Source organism: Macrobrachium nipponense, chromosome 37 (assembly GCF_015104395.2).
Source record: "Macrobrachium nipponense isolate FS-2020 chromosome 37, ASM1510439v2, whole genome shotgun sequence".
Classification (NCBI taxonomy): Eukaryota; Metazoa; Arthropoda; class Malacostraca; order Decapoda; family Palaemonidae; genus Macrobrachium; species Macrobrachium nipponense.
The window spans coordinates 21142542-21164947 of NC_061097.1; the positions used below are offsets into that span (position 1 = coordinate 21142542).

General features: G+C 37.0%; 1 protein-coding gene across 1 annotated transcript in view; it reads right to left on the minus strand.

Moving 5' to 3' along the window:
* Positions 1 to 5890: 5890 nt before the first annotated feature.
* Positions 5891 to 22406, minus strand: part of LOC135209068 (beta-galactosidase-1-like protein 2) — a 31187-nt gene continuing 14671 nt past the window's right edge. The window contains exons 7-14 of the mRNA XM_064241649.1: positions 21934 to 22080; positions 20525 to 20620; positions 11340 to 11434; positions 10188 to 10336; positions 8524 to 8616; positions 6901 to 7104; positions 6437 to 6659; positions 5891 to 6088 (exon numbers count right to left, since the gene is read on the minus strand). Of these exons, the coding sequence (XP_064097719.1) occupies positions 6020 to 6088; positions 6437 to 6659; positions 6901 to 7104; positions 8524 to 8616; positions 10188 to 10336; positions 11340 to 11434; positions 20525 to 20620; positions 21934 to 22080 (1076 nt within the window). The 3' untranslated portion in view covers positions 5891 to 6019. The remainder of the gene's footprint in view (positions 6089 to 6436; positions 6660 to 6900; positions 7105 to 8523; positions 8617 to 10187; positions 10337 to 11339; positions 11435 to 20524; positions 20621 to 21933; positions 22081 to 22406) is intronic.

Consider the following 22406-nt stretch of genomic DNA (forward strand, 5'->3'; position numbering starts at 1 on the left):
ATTACTTTAAATTCTTGTTCAGTGAGTAAAATAACATAGGAAAACGTCAATTGCCATTAGTCTAGGCCACCGCAGATTGCTTCTGTAGAAATACCAAAGTAATGGCTACTTCAGCAGCGTTACACTTGTAGAGATTCTTCTCTATATACAGTGTCAAAATAGGTGCGTATATTTGAATTTTACAGATAAACTATGATACCATAGTCATCAAAGTCATTAATGATTTTCTCTCTCTCTCTCTCTCTCTCGCTCTCTCTCTCTCTCTCTCTCTCTCTTAAAGCGAGCTTTCTTCTGGAGCTGCCAGACATCCTCGAGCTGGGAAGCTGAGGGTGGACTGATCTTGGTGTGGTTGTTGTTGAAGATTAAGCCAGCCTTGTGCTGGCACGGGCTCTTGCTTTTAGAAGAGCCGGCAACTGGATTATCTGTAAAGATACAAAACAGTGCTTTGGCAGTTCATAGTGTGGTGTCAGTCCTCCTTATATTTGGGGTTGACAACAGGGGGTCTACCCCATGCTGATCTCCTATTGGCTGGTGGCGGTGAGTCTTCGTTTTCATTGGTGGCTTGAGCCAGGTCTCAAGCCACTTTCTCTGAGTCGATGGTTGCGGTGCTGCAGATCCTGCAGCCATCTAGACCACCTGAGTGGCGCAGTAACGTTGATGAGCGTTGCGCTACACTATGGGACGTCACGGCTAATTTGATTTCCATCGGCTGCAGGAGTACCTCGTTTGGGGGCGTTGTCTTCCGTGGAGTTGGCGTGATCGGTGGTGTCATTGTTGGTGGCAGGTCTTCTCATACTCGTAGGGAGGAGAAATTCTTCCTGCGTCGTATTCCGTGTAGGTTTTATTTGCTGGATGAGAAGCACCTACAGCAGGCACAACCGACGGGCATCAGGGGCCTTCCTGATAATCTTTGTGTTTGTATGATGACATCCTGGGAGATGGCCTCTTGATGTTTGGTGCGGGCGTGATTCTTGATAGCCCCCTCTTGGGCATGGCATGAGAGTCTCTTCGACAGGCGCATGGTAGTCATACCTACGTAGGCTCCGCTGCATTCGCAGACTGAGCATGTATACTGGTACACTACATGCGTCTGCTTCAGGGGGTCTCATACCTGTGGAGATGGTTTTTATTATTATTATTATTATTATTATTATTATTATTATAATTTACATATTGATATGTCTTGCCCAGTCCTGTCAACCAGTTGGCTATTGCAAAAGTGTTATGTCTACCAGTTGGCTGTCGCCCAGTTGTCCTCTCGTCCAATTCAGTGTCGCCCAGGTGCCCCATTGCCCAGTTGGCTGTCACCCAGTTGTCCTGTTGCCCAGTTGTCCCGTTGCCCAGTTGTCCCGTCGCCCAGTTGCCCCTGAACCCTGGGGGTACTCGGTATGAGGATACCCTCCAGTTGTTTGGTTAAAGGTTGTTATTCTTTGGTTTTATGGTATAGGTAACGTTGTCTGGTCTTTGTTCGTACTGTGCTTTGGGCAGGGGCATTATGTTCGTAGTCTTTACAAGCAATTAGACTTGAAGCTACGCTTCAAAGCTCCCACTAAGGTAGCAGGCGACCTGAGTTAAACTACCCAGGCTCTACCAACACTCTTCCCACTTATGGATCATTAAGCTGGTATCACACTAGTCATTTCTTGCTCGTGGTTTTGGCCAGCATCCAGCCGATGCTCGCGAGCAAAAGTGTTGTATCGTCACACTAGGAACTCGTGGTTTCGAGGAGCCGTAGGAAAAAGTAAACAAAACTGATCATCTGATATCATCATGGCGCCCAGAAATTGTCGGACTGTTGCAAGATGCGCTGCAGTGGTTTATTTCTCGGAAACTTACGTGAATGCAAGAGTAACAAAAAACGTTTGAGGGTTCAAGAGTGGCTCAGGAGAGTACGTCCTATCAGCAGCAGCCATCTTGTTTGTTTACACTATGCTGTGGCTCGCGGCTCGTGCTGGCTGCTTTCCGTCCTGTTCGGAAGCAAGAATCTCGAGCTAAAAGCTCCCGGTTTTTCATTCTCGGCAGCAACGGCTCGCTGCTCGTGAAAAAAATGCCTAGTGTGAGGCCAGCTTTAGTTATAAACAAATTGAAGCACGTGGCTCAGTTGTTCCTCTTCTTTCCGAAAGTGGGCGGGACTATACTCTGTTTTTTTTTTCATATGTCCATCCGCCTGTGGTGTTTTTGTATGGTAACACTGCGTCCCGGGCTTTAGATAGTTACATTCAGCTTACATTCAACGATTGTAATAATATCCTATTTCGAATATTAACGGTGTAATTCGCATACAGTAAATTATTAAACACTTTTCAGTTGGAAATGTACACCCAGATATCCTTTTATTTACCTAAAACTTACAAATAGCGGAACTATCTAAAGCCCGGGACACAGTGTTACCATACAAAAACACCACAGGCGGATGGACAGATGAAAAAAAACAGAGTATAGTTACCTACAGCCAAAACAAAGAAGAATCGCTACCGAATTCCGAATTATGGCTGCCATTGCTAGAAACTGTTAGCTATGTAATCACTTGTTAAGTACTATATGTAAAATTTTATTTTATCAGAAAATGTCATATTTTTCATTTTTGTTTAGAACTATACACCTAGAGCTTTAAGTTTATTACAAGTGGTGTTTTGTTTAAGTAACCCCCTATTAAGATTAGACATTAGAAATGTATAACAGATTTGTGCTGTTAATAGACACCTTTAATCCTTAAATGTCCCATTATTATTAAAAGGCAATGTTATTTTGATTAATGTGAATCGACTTAGTCAAGAGATAAAGGTTATGGGTGACAAAAAGTCGGCAACAATACAAACAGGAAGTTGTTATTAAGATGATCAGAATCATTATAATGGACCCCCAGTTACTCAAATGTCTAAAGATATTGGGAAGAATTTGTTCTCACTAAAATGCCTTACTGTTAAGTGTGTGAGACATGGTTCAAGTTGGCCTCGTCATGGTGAAAAACAGTGCAGCTTCCATATACAATGAAGTAGTGAATAGTGGCAGAAAACCAGAACTGTGATTCAGATTAAAACAGTGCTCAGCTTGAAAGCTTAAATTTCATAAATGAACAAAATGAGTCTAAAGTGAAAACATATTTACACCTTTCCTAGATAGAGTTCGTATACGTATTATCTATTCTGTTTTTACTCTGTATGCACAATACGTACTTTCTTGGATATCTATAGTATGTAATGACTACAGTACCTCATCCATTGTGATCACTGTTCATGCAGTTTTATGATTGCATCATTTGTTAGTCCTTAACTATGTCCTCCGAACTTTTTACTTTAGATTTTATTTAATTTTTTTTTTTTTGCTGAGCTCAGTTTGATACAGTCAATTTCTGTGTTTCACACTGACTAAACCTTTCATTTTCACTCTAAACTGTTTACCTGGAAAGTCAAAAGCATTTCACAAGTTACTGATAATGTAACATAAATCCTCAGACTCCTAAAAAATCTTTATTGAGGAAATCGCCTGTTAACGAGACCAACAAACTAAATTTTATATTGCCACAGGACTGGAAAGGAAAATTACCATGGTAATTAATTTTTAGTGTTCTTATTCGGTCGTTTTTATGATGACCTTCAGGATTATCTGAGGCCATGTAGCTTCTCTGACCATACCTTTTATTTGACTATGGGAGATGATTTAGATTGAAAAAGCTCATTCAGCTTTCTTTCAAGGTTGCCATGTGCAGTGATTAGAATATAAAACATTCAGACCATATGTACAGTTTTCGAGGTAATGTGCGATTTTGATGGTCATTAACAAATATGATTTTCCATTTCCATGTGATCTTTATTTATGATAAACTTAGGCCCCGTCCACACGACCGAGCTTTGCTCGACTAACTTTGTTCGATGTGACGTCAGAAGCGGAGAAACCGCGGCAAAGTTCTGACTTTTCTTGCGGTTTCTCCGCTTCTGACGTCACATCGGACAAAGTTCGTCGACCAAAGCTCGACCGTGTGGACGGGGCCTTAAGTAGTAATGCATTAATAATATCACAGATGGAGAGTGCTGTAGCATGTGGTAACATCAGTACTTAGTATAGGTTTAGATTTTTTTGAAAGTTAGACTTGAGAATGGCACTGAGGCCCTTTCTGCCAATCAGTGCTTAAGAAAATGAAAATAGGGACTGGTCGGATAGCATGATACAGAGATCTAGAGAAGAAAGAATCCAAAGGTGGAACTGGGAAAGAACCCCACAGCTGCCTAAAGGCATTTTCCAGACAAGCGGGCAAGCATGTCATCGGGCTCATATACCGGACAAACCAGCGCAAGGGTCGTGCCCTTGTTGAGCTAAATCACCAGGCAAGTACTGAAGGTACGACACTGCCCCATAAAATAAAAATTAAAAGGACTGTTTTATCATAGATCTTTTTAACTTGAGCATGACTTGGCATTTAGTATACAAGCAAATAAAGAAAAGCCAATGGAGTAGGTGACTCGATCTTACATAAATAAACAAATTAACGTAAGCAAAGGCCTTATCAAATTAAATATATAATTACAAAATATATACATACATATATATACGTATACACACATATATATACTATATACACTTACATATATATATATATATATATATATATATATATATATATATATATATATATATATATATATATATATATATATGTGTGTGTGTGTGTGTGTGTGTATACGCATACAGTGTATGTATATATATCATATATATATATCTATATATATATATAATATATTATATATAAATATATATATATATATATTAAATATATATATATATATATATAAATACATACACTAATACATGCATATGCAGTCTTGGCTCTCTATACTGACACCAAATATCTTTAACTATTCTTATAGTTCCCAAGAGAATCAAAATTGCGACTGAATGACAAAAATTTTTTTGATCGGACTTCCTCCTAGACACAATTTTTACCAAGGCAAGAAAGAAAGACTTAACAAAAATATTCCTGTTTAATCCAGCTTTTTTCAAGGTCGTTTGCCTAAATTCTACTGTCATTATGAAATAAAAAAAAAGCTGTTCATTTGGCACTTTTGCTTCATACTAATTCTCTCTCTCTCTCTCTCTCTCTCTCTCTCTCTCGTAGACAGTTTTAGTATTTGTTACTTTATTTCTGTTCGAATTCCAGTCTCTCTCTTCTTTTAGTTATTCTCTCTCTCTCTCTCTCTGTTGCTAAAAAAAAAATGTCAGCGTTGCTTCCAATCGAGCCTCTGCTGTTTTGCTGTGTCGCCTGTTTGTATCTAGTTTCCGGATGTATGGCTCTACCTTTGCTAGGAGTGTATGGAATCAGTGGCCATGATGGAATGTACTTGCACTCATTCTCATATAGTAGTTTCTATAATCATGTTCATAGGTATATTGTAGCTACGTACTATTGTTGTATGGCTCCCGTTAACATCTCTCCTATTCAGCCAATCTTTGCACCGCACTCTCGTCTTTTTCTTTATACATACGCAAATTATTATGAGGCACAACATTTTCTTTTCTGAGAGACTGAAGAAAGGAAGCGGGAATGGAGGTAAAGTACAAGGCTGAAAAGTGTTGCAGTTATAGGCCAAATGGACACTGCAAACACATATCAGTAATGCCTACAGTGTACATGTGAGGTGCACTAACGGCACCATTCCCCGACGGGAATATAGTTTGGGTTGGTAATGGAAATAATCAGAATAAGCTTGGGTAAACATCTGTGTTATCAAGTCAACCCTTGATACCTGAAGGTTTGGATGGAGGTATGTCGTCGAAATATCAAACAGCAGAGATCGATTTTTAGATAAGTGTTAGTGCAGATTTTGAGTGAGGAGACTGAAGAAAGAGAATAGTGTTGGTATTGTAACCATGGTATAAATGATGACTGAAGAAGAAAAATTGATGAATGTTTATTGTTTAAACAAAAATTGCTAAAAATATGTCTAGTTCATAGCTGCTAAAATCCCATATAAACCTGGAAGACATCATTTTGAAAATGTTGGTATACTGTACACCACTGCCCTCAGCCAAGGATAGGAACTGATGAGAAGATGAATTCACTGCTTGGTGTATACTGCTCAAACGTAATAATCTGTATAAGAAGACCATAAGAAGAGATAAAAAATCAGATGCAAATATTGATCAGAAATTTCTTTTAACTATACGGTATATATGTGGTATATTTTCAAGCAGCACTGAGAGGAATCGTCAGTACTATATCAAACTTTGATTTTCGATATCAAATACGTAAAATGATCCCCTGTAGGTTTTGTCATCTTTTGTGATAATCATGTCAGATACCATTGGACAATCCCCATTGAAGTATATTTAACTTACAAATTCATAAATTCAATTAAATGATCACAATCATATGACATTACTCTAAGAAGACTGATGTAGAATATACAGGAAAAAAGACTATTCAGCCTGCGTTACTTGCCTCATTCAACCCGATTTGAAGTAAAGCCCCTGGAACATACAGGGTCCTAGGAGGTCCTTCCTTCCAGTATTTACCAACATTAAATCCATTAATGAAAACGACTCCTTTATTCCATCCACTCATGTCAAGGAAGGTGTCCTTTGGCTCCTCTGTGATTTCAAGGGCCCCACGATACATGGCAGGCGTTTCTAAGGGCCCTTCAAAAGGCTGCCAACCAGTGTAACTGAAATAGTCCAGCTTTATTCCTTAGAAATCGGTATACTTGATTCAGGTTGAAGTGTACCACAGGAGACTGCAGAATTAGCTAAGTACGAGTCAAGTGGTAGTATTCTACAAGAGACTAAACACTTAGATTAAGAATTTTCAGTGGATGAAGACTTAAGGTTATAGTGATGAAAAATGCACCATACACCAAAGATTATGTCCAGTATGAAAAGCAATAAGAAATGCAACTGGAGACTTACTTTAGAACCTGCTTTCCTTTCATTTCCATTGAATGGATGACCCACTCGTCAATCTGAATACCATCAATGAAAACTGAGCCTTCCCAAATGCCTTTCTTTTCATTGAAATCTCCAGGACCACCAAAGTTGACCCTCGCCAGGTTTTCAACCATGATAGTCACTTCAGCCACTTCGTTACTACCAGGGATGTCTAGTTCTTGGTTTCTAAATTGGTGACAAAGTACTCATTTTTAGACTACTGATTTTTTCTTGTTTATGTCATATTTTCAATATTTAGCAATTTAGCTTTATGAGTAATCATCAAATTAGACCTACAACTTAAATATAAACAAAGAGAGGTTTAAAAGATTATTTATATTCAAAAGCTATGAATTTGCTTAGACACTTGCAATATTAGTGTGAAGAAAACTAAAAATATTCCTATGAAGATTCAGGATATATTATATTAAATTTAATTGTTGATTTAATAATTGTAAACAAACTACAATACAGTATGATAGACCAATGATTAGTGAAAATGGAAATTTAAATAATTAAAACATAGGGTTCACTCTCGACTGAGTTCGGAAGTCACGTAAAGCCGTTGGTCCCGTTCCATGCAACGTAAAAACACCATACAAACAAACAAACAAAATCGAGTTTGAGGAATACAATTTATTCTTTTTGTGTGCAAATTATGAATAATATCCACTCTCTTTTTTGTAGATATACATGCACTCCAAAACGGTGTGCTACGTCGCGTGGACAGAATTCTAACACGTACTTAAAAAAAAAAAAAAATCTCTGACTTTGTGATCAGATAATCATGTGAGTCCAAAAGTCAGAATTATATTTTGGTAAAGTGACTGTTATGATTCCGGAAACACTACAGAGTATAACAAACTTTAAAATGTTATAAATATAATGTAAACATATATAAAATGTATATAATATATACATCCATGAAAAAGTATGCATATCTATATACTCTTATTATGTACACTCCAGGATTAAATAGTATCTGCATAAACTCAATGTCAACTCATGTCTCTATGAAAGATGAAATTACAGTCATTATTCATAAAGACATGAGTGAGTTGGAGGAAGCATTCACAGAGAGAATAAAGATTAAAATGCACAGAAGATAGAAAGTGAAATGAAATAATGGTGACATGAGAGGATGATTTTAAAATATGTCAGTGCATTGCGTGCTTTTACCTAGAACCGTTATAACTATAATCTTTAGAAAACGAATATGAGTAAATTTACATTTAACGCCCATGTGTAGTTCTCTAATACAATATAGTAATATAAATAGAGTCGACCCCGCCTATTTGTTTCTGGATTAGTGACTTCACCTATTTGCGGATTTTTCTGCGGAATGTATATCCACATTATTCGCTGAAAACTTGTCTGTTCGAAGAATTTGTCATAGAGAAATAATCACTAATTACTGTATATTCATATCATTTTCATGACTAAAATTTTTTTATGATAAGACTATTAAAATACGCAGGTATGAGCATTTTTAAGAGTGGGTTTTTAGTGTTTGAAGTATCAAACCTGTGAATTCCGGGCGTCGACTGTAAGCATATTTACACAAGTACGGACATGCAAGGAACTCTTAACTTTAGTTGACCTTACTTTCCGTTCCAGAAGCCAAACCCGCTGATGTCATCAGGAGCACTGTAAGGCTTGGTCATCACAACACCATCAACTAAGACCTGAGCTAGGTCCCTAGATCAGATAGCAAAAAGACGAAGAAAAATATTGTCACTAAATGTATTTTATTTATCAGATAAAATATTGTAAAATTGTAAAATAACTTCCTTTCTCTCCTTGGTTGAGTAAATGAAGTAACTGATATTCAAGAAACTTGGTATTTGCAAAAGGGGGAGTTTCCTTGCTGAATCACTTACCAATGAATAAGAAGGTGACTGTTACTCCACCAAGTGAAACCGATTCATTCCAGGCAAATGGCAATTAATCACTTAGGGTTCTTCAGAGAGTCCTCTCGGCCCCTAGCTGCAACCCTCTTAACTCCTTTTACCGTACCTCTGTTCATGTTCTCTTTCGTCCATCTTCCTTTCCACCCTCTAACAATTTATTCACAGTGCATCACCGAGAGGTTTTCCTCTTGTTACACCTTTCAAACCTTTTTACTGTCAGTTTCCATTTCAGCGCCGAATAACCTCATAGCTCCCAGCGCGCTAAATCATATATTCTATCTGTCAGTATATCTCACTGGTGAAAATATGCTTGCTTGCAATGCAGTCGCAGGACAGAGGAGATGGCTGCGTAGTATGCAAAAGGATGCAGTGATGCATAATGACAGCAAGGTACTTCTAGATAAGCGTTCCGCATCGTTCGTCCCCGCGTATACGAAAGCCACCAGGAATTGGGGCATCAAATGTATTTCGCCGTGTTTAGTACGAGCCCCTGGGGGTTAATTACAGTCGCCCGAATAAATACTACTTAAAATTCTTGTTCAGGAGGTAAAACTGAATAGAAAAACTGCAACTGCCATAGTCTAGGCCGCCGCTGAATAGTAATATAGATCTACCGACAGCAAAACTGAATGGATATTACACTGAATTATGGGTACATCTCAGCAACTGCTCTAATGACAAAAGTTAACCGTACTTGAGGATGGCTGAGACACATTGCTACGATGCCAGTCTTCCGATCAGGAAGGCTAAGCAAATCTGTTCGGGCACAGCTTGAAAGGTGACCGGCAAGATATGCCAGACATATTGACAAATAAGTCTTTTGGACGTTCAGTGAGCAGACTAGGAAATTAGCAACCTCATCCTGATATATATATATATATATATATATATATTATATATATATATATATATAATATATATATATATATATTATTAATATTTATTTTTTTTGCTAAGAAACGAAGGGTAATATTATCTGGATTATATTGAGCATGTTTCAATAGTTGAACTATGAATGTGAAAGACAGTCGTCCCGGTTTTTCCTCTGGATTCTCCCTTTGTCAAGGAAAGTAACACTATATATATATATATATATATATATATATATATATATATATATATATATATATATATCAAATGACTTTGATACGTTTTGGTCAAAGAACTCCGATACAGAAAATAAACGCTCATGCTGAAGAAAAGCAGATCTTGTTAAGTAGGCTAACATTTGAAGTAAAACTATCTTGCATCACTGTATGAATAAAAAATATATCTTTCACATAATGTATTGTTGAATCATGCAGAATATCTTCATTTCACCAAAAATGAAATGGAGGGCATTGAAAATGAACTTCTCACCTTACATGATTCGTGATGAGTAGCTTCGAGGTGGGTGTCAAGTACGCATGCGTCGTGTACGAGATGTACCCGTAGGACTGGCCGTTGTTGTCATTGACGGGTAACTGTTCCATACTGCAAGGCCCTTCCGTGACTTCCACACTCGTTTGCTGCAAGGGCAACAGGCAAAAACTGAAAATGGGTTTTGAATGCACTTTTAAATTTGTTGTACGAAGGACAACCTTCAAACAATTTACGGTGGTTCTCTTATTCTTGGTAAAGGCCTACGCTTTTCCCTATCACTTGTACTATTATCTTTATGGAAAATGTTCACGCATCCATATGTAACTAAGGAAAAATTCTATTATCTTAAAAAATAAAGCTTTTACAGAAGAGAATATGTGAAAAGGAGAGAAAAGGACAGAATAGAGGCAGTACTGGCAAAAATAACGAAAAACCATGTAAAAAATAAAATTTTTCATGCATGCACAATAGATGAATGACTATACTCTGTTTTTCTTTCATCTGTCCATCCGACTGTGGTGTTTTTGTATGGTAACACGGTGTTTTTGTATGGTAACACTGCGTCCCGGGCTTTAGACAGTTACGCTGTGTAAGCTTTAGGTAAATAAAAGGATATCTGGTTGTACATTTGCAACTGAAAAGTATTTTCATAATTTACTGTATGCGAATTACACCGTTAATATTCGAAATAGGATATTATAATCGTTGAATATAAGCTGAATGTAACTGTCTAAAGCCCGGGACGCAGTGTTACCATACAAAAACGTCACAGGCGGATGGACAGATGGAAAAAAAAACAGAGTATAGTCAGGCTACTAATGCTCAACGAGTCAACCCTTGACTTAAGAAACATGTATAGAAGCCGTTATCAGTGGGACGAGGAAACTGCATGATATCAACAACAAGGTGCCCAGTAAACATCAGGAGCCATACTCTCTCACAACCTTCTTAAGGAATTTTTTTTTTACTTCAATTAAAAGCACAACGTGGAACCTTCGGTAACCAAATGGAAAACCATGTTTTGTGTAGCAAAATCTCCGAAGGGTCCTTTATACGTGCAGTGTCTCATGGCAGTTTTTAAAAAGACATCAATTTATCTAAGGAATAATCAAGAGTATTTACAGACACAAAGAATTGCAACTGATTTACCTGTGCCAGCAAAGTTGGAAAATCCAGGTGCTCAGCAATGGCTACCTTATCATAAGCTATTTTTTCTCGCTGGGGCGGTTTTTCTGGATGATCAACTAAAAAAAAAGTGTAGACTCATTACACTACGTAACAAATATTTTCATTAGTATGTATCATACGCATTCTCATTATGCATGTATTAAAATCTTCTAGAGTATTAGTTTTTTCAATCATGAATAATATAACGACAAAAATCTCTCTTATTATTAACCATCTGAAAACAAATCAATATACTTTAGGTATTATTGAAAAGAGGTAGTAATAACTTTTAGTAACATCCAAATAGTATTCAAATGACAAGTTAGAATACTTTTAATAATAGAAAACATGAAAAGTTAGTTAGATCAGTTTTTAGTTATAAATGGAAAAAATATGTCCAAATATAAAAAAGATGTTCATTCGCCCATTATCAGGCACACAAACACTGGTGAATTAATTGTGAGTTGATTTCGCAAGTTCACGGGTGACATTTAAATAAAATGGGTGTTTCGATACTGCACCAGTTCCAAAATTAACTGATGAAGTGAGTGACTTTGTGTTCGCCAAGAGAGAGAGAGAGAGAGAGAGAGAGAGAGAGAGAGAGAGAGAGTGCGTGTGTGTGTGTCTAATAGTAACCCCCCGTTTTGTTCTATTCATTCTCGTGATTTATTTCCCTTACCGTGTTCTTAGATTTCAGTGACAAATAACAATAATGATCACTTTGTTAATATATATATATATATATATATATATATATATATATATATATATATATATATATATATATATATGAATAACTTGATCACAAAGTATATAAAACGTGATGCTATGTATAAATAAAGGTTTTTTTGCCACGAAGGAAAAAAATGAAAAAGCGAGATAGCCAAGTACTTTCGGTCCTATTCGGACCCTTTACTGAGGCGCACTGATTTTACAAAGAACACCATAGTCAAAAGAAGGCTTAATATACAAACTGACACTACCAGATTAGCCATAAGGGCGATTTTCACTCTACAGAGAGGAGGAGTCGCCATAGGCTAGCCACACCTTGAAGGATACCCGCCGTAAACAAGTGATTCTTCCAAAAAACAGTACATTTTGAAAACAACACGGGAGCATATACAATTTAATATCATGAATTTTTACACAAATTTTCCCAACAAAAATTATTATTAATGAAAAGACGAAAGAAAATATAAATATACATATATATCGAGCAAGAGAAAGAGGGAGAGAGAATATCGAACCAGAGAGAGAGAGAGAGAGAGAGAGAGAGAGAGAGAGAGAGAGAGAGAGAAATAATAACTATATACTTGTGGGACTAATTTTTTAGTTGTTCATTTATTTTGAGGTCCTTCATAAACATCTTACAAATATATGGGTCCAAATGGTATATTCCCAGACTAAGATTTAGGTTGTTTTTATTAGTGATTTGTATAATTGCCGATTCCAGTAAATTTCTTGAAACATAATCATTAGATCTAGCAATTACCGAGGTATCACTTCAATTAATACAATGAGATTTTTCACTCAGATGGATAAACAGTGCATTTGAAGTCTGGGCTGTTCTAACTGAATACATATGCTACTTAATCCGAACACATAAATTTTTACTAGACTGACCAACGTAAAACGATGGGCAATCCTTACAGGGAATTTTGTAAATGATGTTGGTATTTGTTACGGGACTATTCTTAATTAGCATATCTTTAATGGTATTGTTATAAGAGAACACTACATTAACATTAAACGATTTAAATATTGATTTTATGGTTTCAAATCCACGAAAATAAGGTAAGCTAAGTACATTTTTAGGCATTTCTTTTTCATTAATTGCAACATTATAAAACTTTTTATGAGCTTTTTGATAACATAAATCAATTAAATGAGGTGGGTAGCAGAGATCGTTTCCTATCTTTTTTATGTATTCTATTTCTTGGTCCAGATATTGTGGACTCGTGATACGCAAAGCGTGTAGGAATATAGAAGAAAAAATTGAAATTTTAATATTAAGATGGTGGCCAGAATAAAAATGTACATATGTTAAATTATTTGTGGGTTTTCTATAAATACTGAATTTGCATTGGAAAGATTCTCTATGTATTAATACATCTAGGAAAGGGATGACATTGTTATTTTCAATTTCAACAGTGAATTTTATGGATGGCACTAAATTATTCAATTTAGACAGTAAATCATTTACATCGATACCACCAGGTAAGACTACTAAGATATCATCGACATATCGGTACCATTTTAAGGGGATAAGTGTGATATTCGGGAGGTGTTGTCTCTCAAAAAATTCCATATATAAGTTTGAAAGGAGAGGTGATAAAGGGTTACCCATGGCTATACCAAATATTTGTTGGTAATATTCTCCATTAAAAATAAATCTGCAATCACAAATACATAACTTAATTAAGGAAATTATGTGACTAACGGGCATAGGCAATTCATGCAGTACAAGTTCATTACTTAAATATTCATAAGGAAAACAAACCTATGCGCCCAATTATTAGTACTGTAGGATCAATTGCTTATAAACTATCTAAATATCTTACTAAACTGTTATCCCCGTTACTAGGAACTGTATCTAATTCACACATCCGGAATTCTCTTGATCTTGTGGAAAAATTAAATAACATTGTACTAAACCCTAGCGATATTTTTGTCAGTTTTGATGTATGTTCTTTGTTTACAAAAGTCCTTATTGACTCTGTGCTAGAATATTTAAGTAATGAACTTGTACTGCATGAATTGCCTATGCCCGTTAGTCACATAATTTCCTTAATTACTGTTTTCTGGAAGAATCACTTGTTTACGGCAGGTATCCTTCAAGGTGTGGCTAGCCTATGGCGACTCCTCCTCTCTGTAGAGTGAAAATCACCCTTATGGCTAATCTGGTAGTGTCAGTTTGTATATTAAGCCTTCTTTTGACTATGGTGTTCTTTGTAAAATCAGTGTGCCTCAGTAAAGGGTCCGAATAGGACCGAAAGTACTCGGCTATCTCGCTTTTTCATTTTTTTCCTTCGTGGCAAAAAAAAAAACTTTTATATATATATATATATATATATATATATATTATATATATATATATATATATATACACACACACACACACACACACATATATATATATATATATATATATATATATATATATATATATATATACATACTTTACAGAAGAGAATTTCAAAGGAAAGGCAAGAAATAATAATAATAATAATAATAATAATAATATGTAAAGAAGAACTGAAAGGAAAGAAATATTAATAATAATAATAATAATAATAATAATAATAATAATAATAATCCCCCCCATCGATCTACGTTTTTATGCCTGTTCCTTCCACCGTTCCCTTAATCCTAATACTATCTTTAGCTTCGGGCACCACAGTAGTAGATAAGTCATGCCAACCAAGGTCCTTTCTTTAGACCCTGACGTCAACGACCTGTCTGCTGAGCTGTCACTCAGGGTCACGCCCCTCTCCGCTCGACTGGTCCGGAAAATCGAGAGGTTTTTAGAATTGGAAATTCAAGACGGAATTTCTCGGGTGTATATTTTGAGGCATTCACTGCGAGCGTGATACCGTCCAACTTATTTTCAGGAGAGGACTAATATACCATAAAGCTTTTCTAAACGCTGGAATAACATTATACTTATTTTCCTGAAAAAGAGGACTTGAATTGAGTATAGGATTTAGGCTCAAGGCCAAGCATTGTGACCCATGAGGTCATTCAGCGTTGAAATGGAAATTGACGGACAAAGGTTTGAAAGGTGTAACAGGAGGAAAACCTCGTAGTTGCACTATAACTCAATTGTTAGGTGAGGGTGGATATTAAAATTGAAGAAAGGGTATATGAAAGGAGGCACAGTAAAAGTAACGAAAAGGTTAGCAGCTAGGGGCTGAAGGCACGTTGCACAAAACCTTAAGCAAATCCTACAGTGCACCGTATAAGATGCACGGACGCCCCTACCCACCTAAGGGGCTCTGAACTGAGGAGTGATTCATGAAGGAGAGTAGAGGCTGATTATGTGACATATGTCTCCATGAAGTGGAGGTATCATACGAACAGGCTTTCAGACATTTTTGAGGATCACGCCGCTAATGTCATCAAGTAGCCAATACTGATAACAATATTGAGGGTATGCATAATGGCGTTTGCGAGATACAACTAACAGATATGGTACTCTTTAATCTTGCGTCAATGAAAAAAATAAAATACCGATCACTTTGTGCAAGGTTTGACGATATCTATAGCATTTTGTCGCCAATTTCTTGCATGAAGTAGGCAACATGGGTGCTCGATGCAAGGCATCCTCGTATGTGGAAGATGTTTGCTACAAATGTGTATTTTTCGTTTGCCAGTGATAATTCAAGATGACATAAAACCTTACGGCGTGACACATTCTTGAGTGATGCCACGCAGAAAGTAAAGGCATCTTTTAAAATAAACTATACAAGTTTCTGATCTGTCAGATACCTGTCACAGCTGTCTCTTCTTTACGTTTCACATAAATGTCCAACGACAGATGGGATCACGAGATCTGTCGGCATCAATTTTAAACTCCATCCCCGACATTCACGAAGAAGACCTCAGTCTCGGCCAAGGGCCTGCGTTATGGTTGTGTTCTGTGGCATATGAGTATTCTGCAACTGGAATGTCAGTGATCATAGTATATAGGCAGTAAAACACCAGTCCAGTAATAATATACAAGATATATATATATATTATATATCTATATATAATATATATAGATATATACTATATATAGTATATATATATTATATATACTTATATATACATATGATATATATATATATATATATATATATATATATTTTATATATATCGCTATATATCAATGTATAAAAGCAAGAATTCGAGCCTATGCCTGTAGAGTTTGAAACCTTGGTAGACAGCTGACCTATTCTCTATGCTTTCAAGAGCGAATTGGTGTCAAAATGTCAAAACTGTCACAAAATAGCTAGTGCGCATTGTAGGCTTAGCACTCTGCTATCATGGGTGTAGATGGGTTGACTTAAATTCCAAGTAGTAAACAACCTGAATCCGACAGGAATATGTACCACAGTCGAAATCAACCTATACCTCTCTTGATATCATAATAGATAAGTTAACTGTCTATCTCTATTTCAAAACTGAAAAGGCTCCTAAGTTTGAATTCTGGCTCGGGCTGATGCTCTGATATGTAATTCCCTATGGCTGTATCGCCGATGAACAGTGAATCCGATATTAAGGGGTGTCTGTGGCGTAATTTTTGAGCGTGTGCGTGTATATATACATACATACATATATTTATGGCATATTTACCCCTTTCCAAATACAGGATGGCTCCAGTATATTTTACCTTTCCGATTCTCAGCTAGAAAGCTCGTATATGTTCTTGGCATGAGGTTACTAGTTCCCTGCATTTCTTCACCCAAATTACAGTTGACTGTATACCTGATGAAATCTAATTCTTTGCGAGGGTAATTAGAGGCAATCTGGGTTTTAACGAAATGCCTCTCTCTCTCTCTCTCTCTAATATATACATACATACATACATACATACATACATACATACATATATATATATATATATATATATATATACATATATATACATATAGATAAAATTTTTATATATAGTCTTACATATCCCTCCTCATCTCTTTTAGCCGTGTCCAGTAACTTCAAATTAAGGCAGGAGGTAGCCATTTTGTCCTAGCATCGTATGATTTTGGGGGTTTACGAAAATCGTTAGGGAATAACTTCAGGCCATGGGGGTTAGATGGGCTGCTAGTTGTGCCCTTACTAGGACTAGCTTTAAGATCTATTCTACCATGTTCCTCCTGCTGGTTGTTTTTGTCTCTTTTAGACAAAAGCCGCTCCCTGTGCTTGGACTGAGATGCTCAGCTGACTCGCGAACGCGCTCGTTCGCTCTGTCTCCCCAAGTAGTCATCACAGCGGTCAGATGTGACTGATGCTCCATCGACAGCCTCTTTATTAACTTTCGCTGGTTGAAGTCTGCCTCTAATCTCACAACAAACTAAGGTACGCCCAGAAGTTGCAAATTCAACCAGCCCCTGTTTCTCTCAGACAAAGCTCTTACTGTTTTTCCAATATTCAAATTTCCCATTTCTCCTTGCCTCCTTTGTGTCCACCTAGCACGCACGTGTTTCCCTTGTGACTTGTTCAAAGATATATGGAGATATTCAATTAAGAATTAGAATTCTCCCACCATTACTCAACAGTGTGATTTTGCCCTCATAATAGATTTCCTTCGTGGTGAATAACATATTTCATGTGAGAGAAGGTCTTGGTATGTTTACGTGTAACCTGGAATGCTTTTCCAGATTCCTGCTGCCCTTAAGTCCGTGCCTCTGTTCCTTGTCAAGTATAGCTAATAACCGTAGAAGTTACCGTTCTGAGATATGGCCACATTTGCATCCACTCAAGCAAGTCAGCCATTCACAGCAAACTTAAATCTGTATCACCTGTAATGCAGTAGCCCGTTTAATAATTTGCCAGTGTGAACTTAATTGTAATTAATCATAGCATCTATTTGCACTTGGCACAGGTTTTACCAGCCATTTCAATTTTGGTTTTGCACTGTAAATTTATTTTTAAATATAAAATTTCCTTTAATGTAATCTGACTGGCTTTGGGGACCTTATTTATTTCCATTGCTTTTTCTGACTCAAAGTAAGTCACATCGCTCCTTTTCCACTATATCCTTACGTGTTGAGTCGGGCTAGGCCCTAAGGCCCTGCATTGCATAATTGTAATAATTACTTTCCAAATCCTGAGTCTACACGCAAAAATATGCATTATATATATGTTGCCAGCTGTACCCGTCCTTCTGACGTTTTATTAAATGTACATGTTTCTCCACCCAATGCTACTGCGTCACTGATTGGTTCAGTCAGCCACCGCTGCTGACGGCAGGTGCATACATGTTGCAACAGGTTGTTTGGGAAAGACTTCCATCGTGAGGCAACCTTTATACAGCCCTTAATAAAACTATGCCTATAGTTAAATTCTGATACTGATGTTAAACGCGTTGGTAGTCATTTATGTTAACTCATGGTACCAAATTTGAAAGCAGCAGGCCCATCTTTGACACTTTGGGCCCTAATTCCTGAAGGGGGGCCTGCACCCTCATGCTATCAAGGTCAGGGTAGGCAGGCTACGATCTCCTCTTCCCCTGGTCAGTTAGTACAAAAAGGCGAAGACCTCCTGCCCCACTGCCCCATAACATTTTGGGAAACCCTCGGACCCTCATTCCCAGGGGGGGTTGCCGCCTTACTACTGAGGGAGCCTTATGGCCCTCATCTTGTGGGGAGCCTGTTTGTACCTATAGAAGCACTTCTACATAGAAGTCAACTCCAAAAGTTGTAAAAAATGTGGGAGTATGAAAAAGAGGGGTTATGACCCCCTTAGAAATGGCCCTAGAATTTCGGATTTTGAGTAAAACCTTCCGCGGGGGGCTGGGGAGGAGAGTCTATGTTAAAAATTTGGTAACCATTGCTTTCAACTCCGAAAGTTGTAAAAAAATGTAGGAGAATGAAAGAGGGGTTTTGACCCCCTTGGAAATGGCCCTCGAATTTCGAATTTTGACTAAACCTTCCAGGGGGTGAGGGGAGTCTCTGGTAAAAATTTGGTAGCTATAGCTTTCATAGTCTGGGCGTGCATAGCGAACAAACAAACAAACAGACAGGCAGACAGAAACTGTCTTACATATATGTATACATATGTATGTGTGTGTACAAAATATTTGCATATATCTGTCCTTATTTCCAGAATACACGAGGCAGTGATATGGACTTTATTGATCTGTAAACAGTATCACAGCAATCAACAACCGGGAACGGGAAGAGAGAGAGAGAGAGAGAGAGAGAGAGAGAGGGAGAGAGAAGGACGGGCTGGCGTGGGGGTATGTTTTCGATATAATTAGTTTCCTATTATGAAAACAAATATTGACATTTCCCTTATTTTCATCGGGAACTTTAATTACGGTCAGTGCAAGAGCGAGTTCTTCTAATTTCAAATATAGTATTTCTCTTAAGACTGAGGGTTATTAGCAAATGTGCAATAAAAGACAATAGGACCTGAAGTCCCAACATGTACCAGATATATAGGAGGTCTACAAGACTGGACCGCCATAGTACAAACCAGTGACGTGGAATGACCTGACATCAGTTGTATTTGGTTACAATGAATCCCAACAGCCAACAGTAAGTTAGTTTAGCAGAAAAGTGCAAATGTGCTTGAACCAGAACGACTAAGCAAAATGAAGTGAATTAGTCTTAACATGTCGCTTGTGAAAGGACTCCGTTCCCCTACAGGATGATGTCATTCAGCTTGGCGAGTTTCTGGCTCTCATAATATGTCTTAACACATACATCTCTCATTGTTCATCTGGTTTATTTGCCTTATACCACCTCTATCGCTCCTTCTCTCTAATCTGCCCCTTATCGCTCTTATCTTTAATGTGCACGTTTTTCATCTCTCACCTTCTGTCGACCTTCTACATGCCCTTCTTCCTTGCGTATGATCTGTCTGTCAAGAAAACAGTATTTGGCATTCTTTGTGTGGTCTGGGAATACAGCTGGTAATCATTTACATCTATAGCAGCACTATAAAGATATACCTGTTGGACTGTTGACTTCTGGTTGTTTATCTAAATTTCAAGGCTTGATTTGATAAATGAATTTGCTTGAAATTTATGTTGTTGTTTTTAGTTGTTGGATTTAAATGGTGTGCAATGGCCTTTTCTTCCTCGTTCAGCCTGTAAGACTAAATTAGATTATGAATCAACTCTCCACTTATTATTACCGGGGAATACCTCTTTTAACCATTAGAAAACAACGTCCTGTTGTTGAGTAAGCTATGAATTCAGTACATCTGGTACTTGTTTGACTATGTTGGGTTGTTGCTGGGATGGAGTGATGATAGGGTAACAAAGTCATCCAATATGGTTGCTGATAATCGGAAGGGTAGCACATGTTCATTACCTCTAAGAAGAAAAGGCGTATATGTCATTCACACACATACACACATATATATACATATGTATATATATATATATATATATATATATATAATATATATATATATATATATATATATAAACCTTTACCTACATGAGATGTACTTACCAACTCCCTCTAATGGATTGTATTTGGCTATAATGTCCTTGGCATCTGTGTACTTCTCGGTGTAATCACCTGCTTCGGACAGTGGAGCGTCATAATCTGCAATAGGTATAAATACTTGAAATAAATAAAGCTGTTGAATAAAAAAGTTAAATAAAGCTGTTGAATAAAAAAGTTAATAGCTAATTATATGTATCAACGAATCAACAAATGAATTAATCAATAATTGCAACCAACCAATGAGCTCAACTATATGTATATCAAGGTTTCCTACAAAAATGTATCTTTTCATCATTTGGCTTATCAAGAATTCATAGCTTATCAATAAACTCCTACCCATATATTATTATTATTATTATTATTATTATTATTATTATTATTATTATTATTATTATTATTATTATTATTATTATCTCTAGATTCTCACCGGGCTTTCCCCCAGGATCTATTCTTAAAGAAGGCTGGAAAATGGAGAAAAGTAAAAGTACGTAGAAAAGTGGGAAAGGTAAATAAAAGGAGAGGAAGTGAATGGATCAGAGGTAAAAGGCAGAAAGCTATGCAGCTGTGGCTTCAAAGGGGGCTCTTCAAAGAGCCTTAAGCACAGTCTACAGTGTGCCACGTAAGGTACGCTTAAGGAAAGGTACTTGATGTGATACCCCTACAGTGCCTACCCGTAAAATACTACTAAATTATTATTATTATTATTTATAAAGTGAACATATCATTCAGAAGAATATAAGAATAAATACGTTAGATTCCCAAACTGGACTTCTACTTATACATTTGAATTCTTTATGCATGTGAGATTTGTGTCAGCAGCAGTTTTAAGGTTTTCATTTTATCAAAATTTGAAGACTGCATTTGCTAGTTTTTACTGATCAGTTTTGAACAAAAAATTAACAAAACATGTAAGAAAACAGAATTAAATTCCTTTATCTGCTTGGTCTTATCACCTTCGTATCACTTAGAGACACAAACAGCAGCGACGTAACTAAAAAAAACTTCCATACAAAATAACATGGATATACCTGGATTCAGCACACTGTAACAAACGCGGGTAGCAATAAAACTGACTTGATCAACCTAACAGATTGTGCTTAGGTTCAAAATTAATGACAGACAATGTGATTAACCAATCAAATGATCAATAAAATAATAAATACACATAATCCCAACAACGCCACTCTCCTCCACCTGTATGTAACATGTATATGTAATACCTGACTCGCCTACCTTATTCCCAAGTGCTTGAAAACACTTATAACTAACCTCCACATTCGCCAGTGATCCTAGTTTTACCGCTGTTAACCGAGGGAAATGGTTGTCCCTCTCGGTTGTCTAGTGTTGACTAAAATTCACAGAAATTTCTTAGATTAAACCAAGATGACAATAATAAACAAAATTATACGAACCGTAACTTGTCGTGTCGGGAGTGTAAAAGGGCCATGATCCTCCGACATTAGCGCCAGGCATGAAGGCGAAGCTGGTACCCCCAATGAACATGTACATATTGACGGAGGAATTCCTCTGCAGAATGGCTTCCAGAGTTGCCCCAAAATCTGTTAAGAGGAAATGAAACAACCTGCATGAATTTCGGTGCAAAACATTTGGATGGATGGATGGATGGATTATGGAATTTAGGGCATAGCCCAAGCGCTGGGACTTATAAGATCATTCAGCCCTGAAATGAAAGTATGGCTGCATGGAAAAATGAGAAATGAAATGAAAATATAAACTGATGACAATCCTGCATTTGAACAGGACTGTACATCAGCAAAGGCCATTTTTCTCTACCCCCAGCATTCCGATCATCCAAAGTTATGAAAGATCGTTTGGGCCAGGGGGCCATGCATAACATTTCACTTTTGGTGTAGAGACCGAGTTT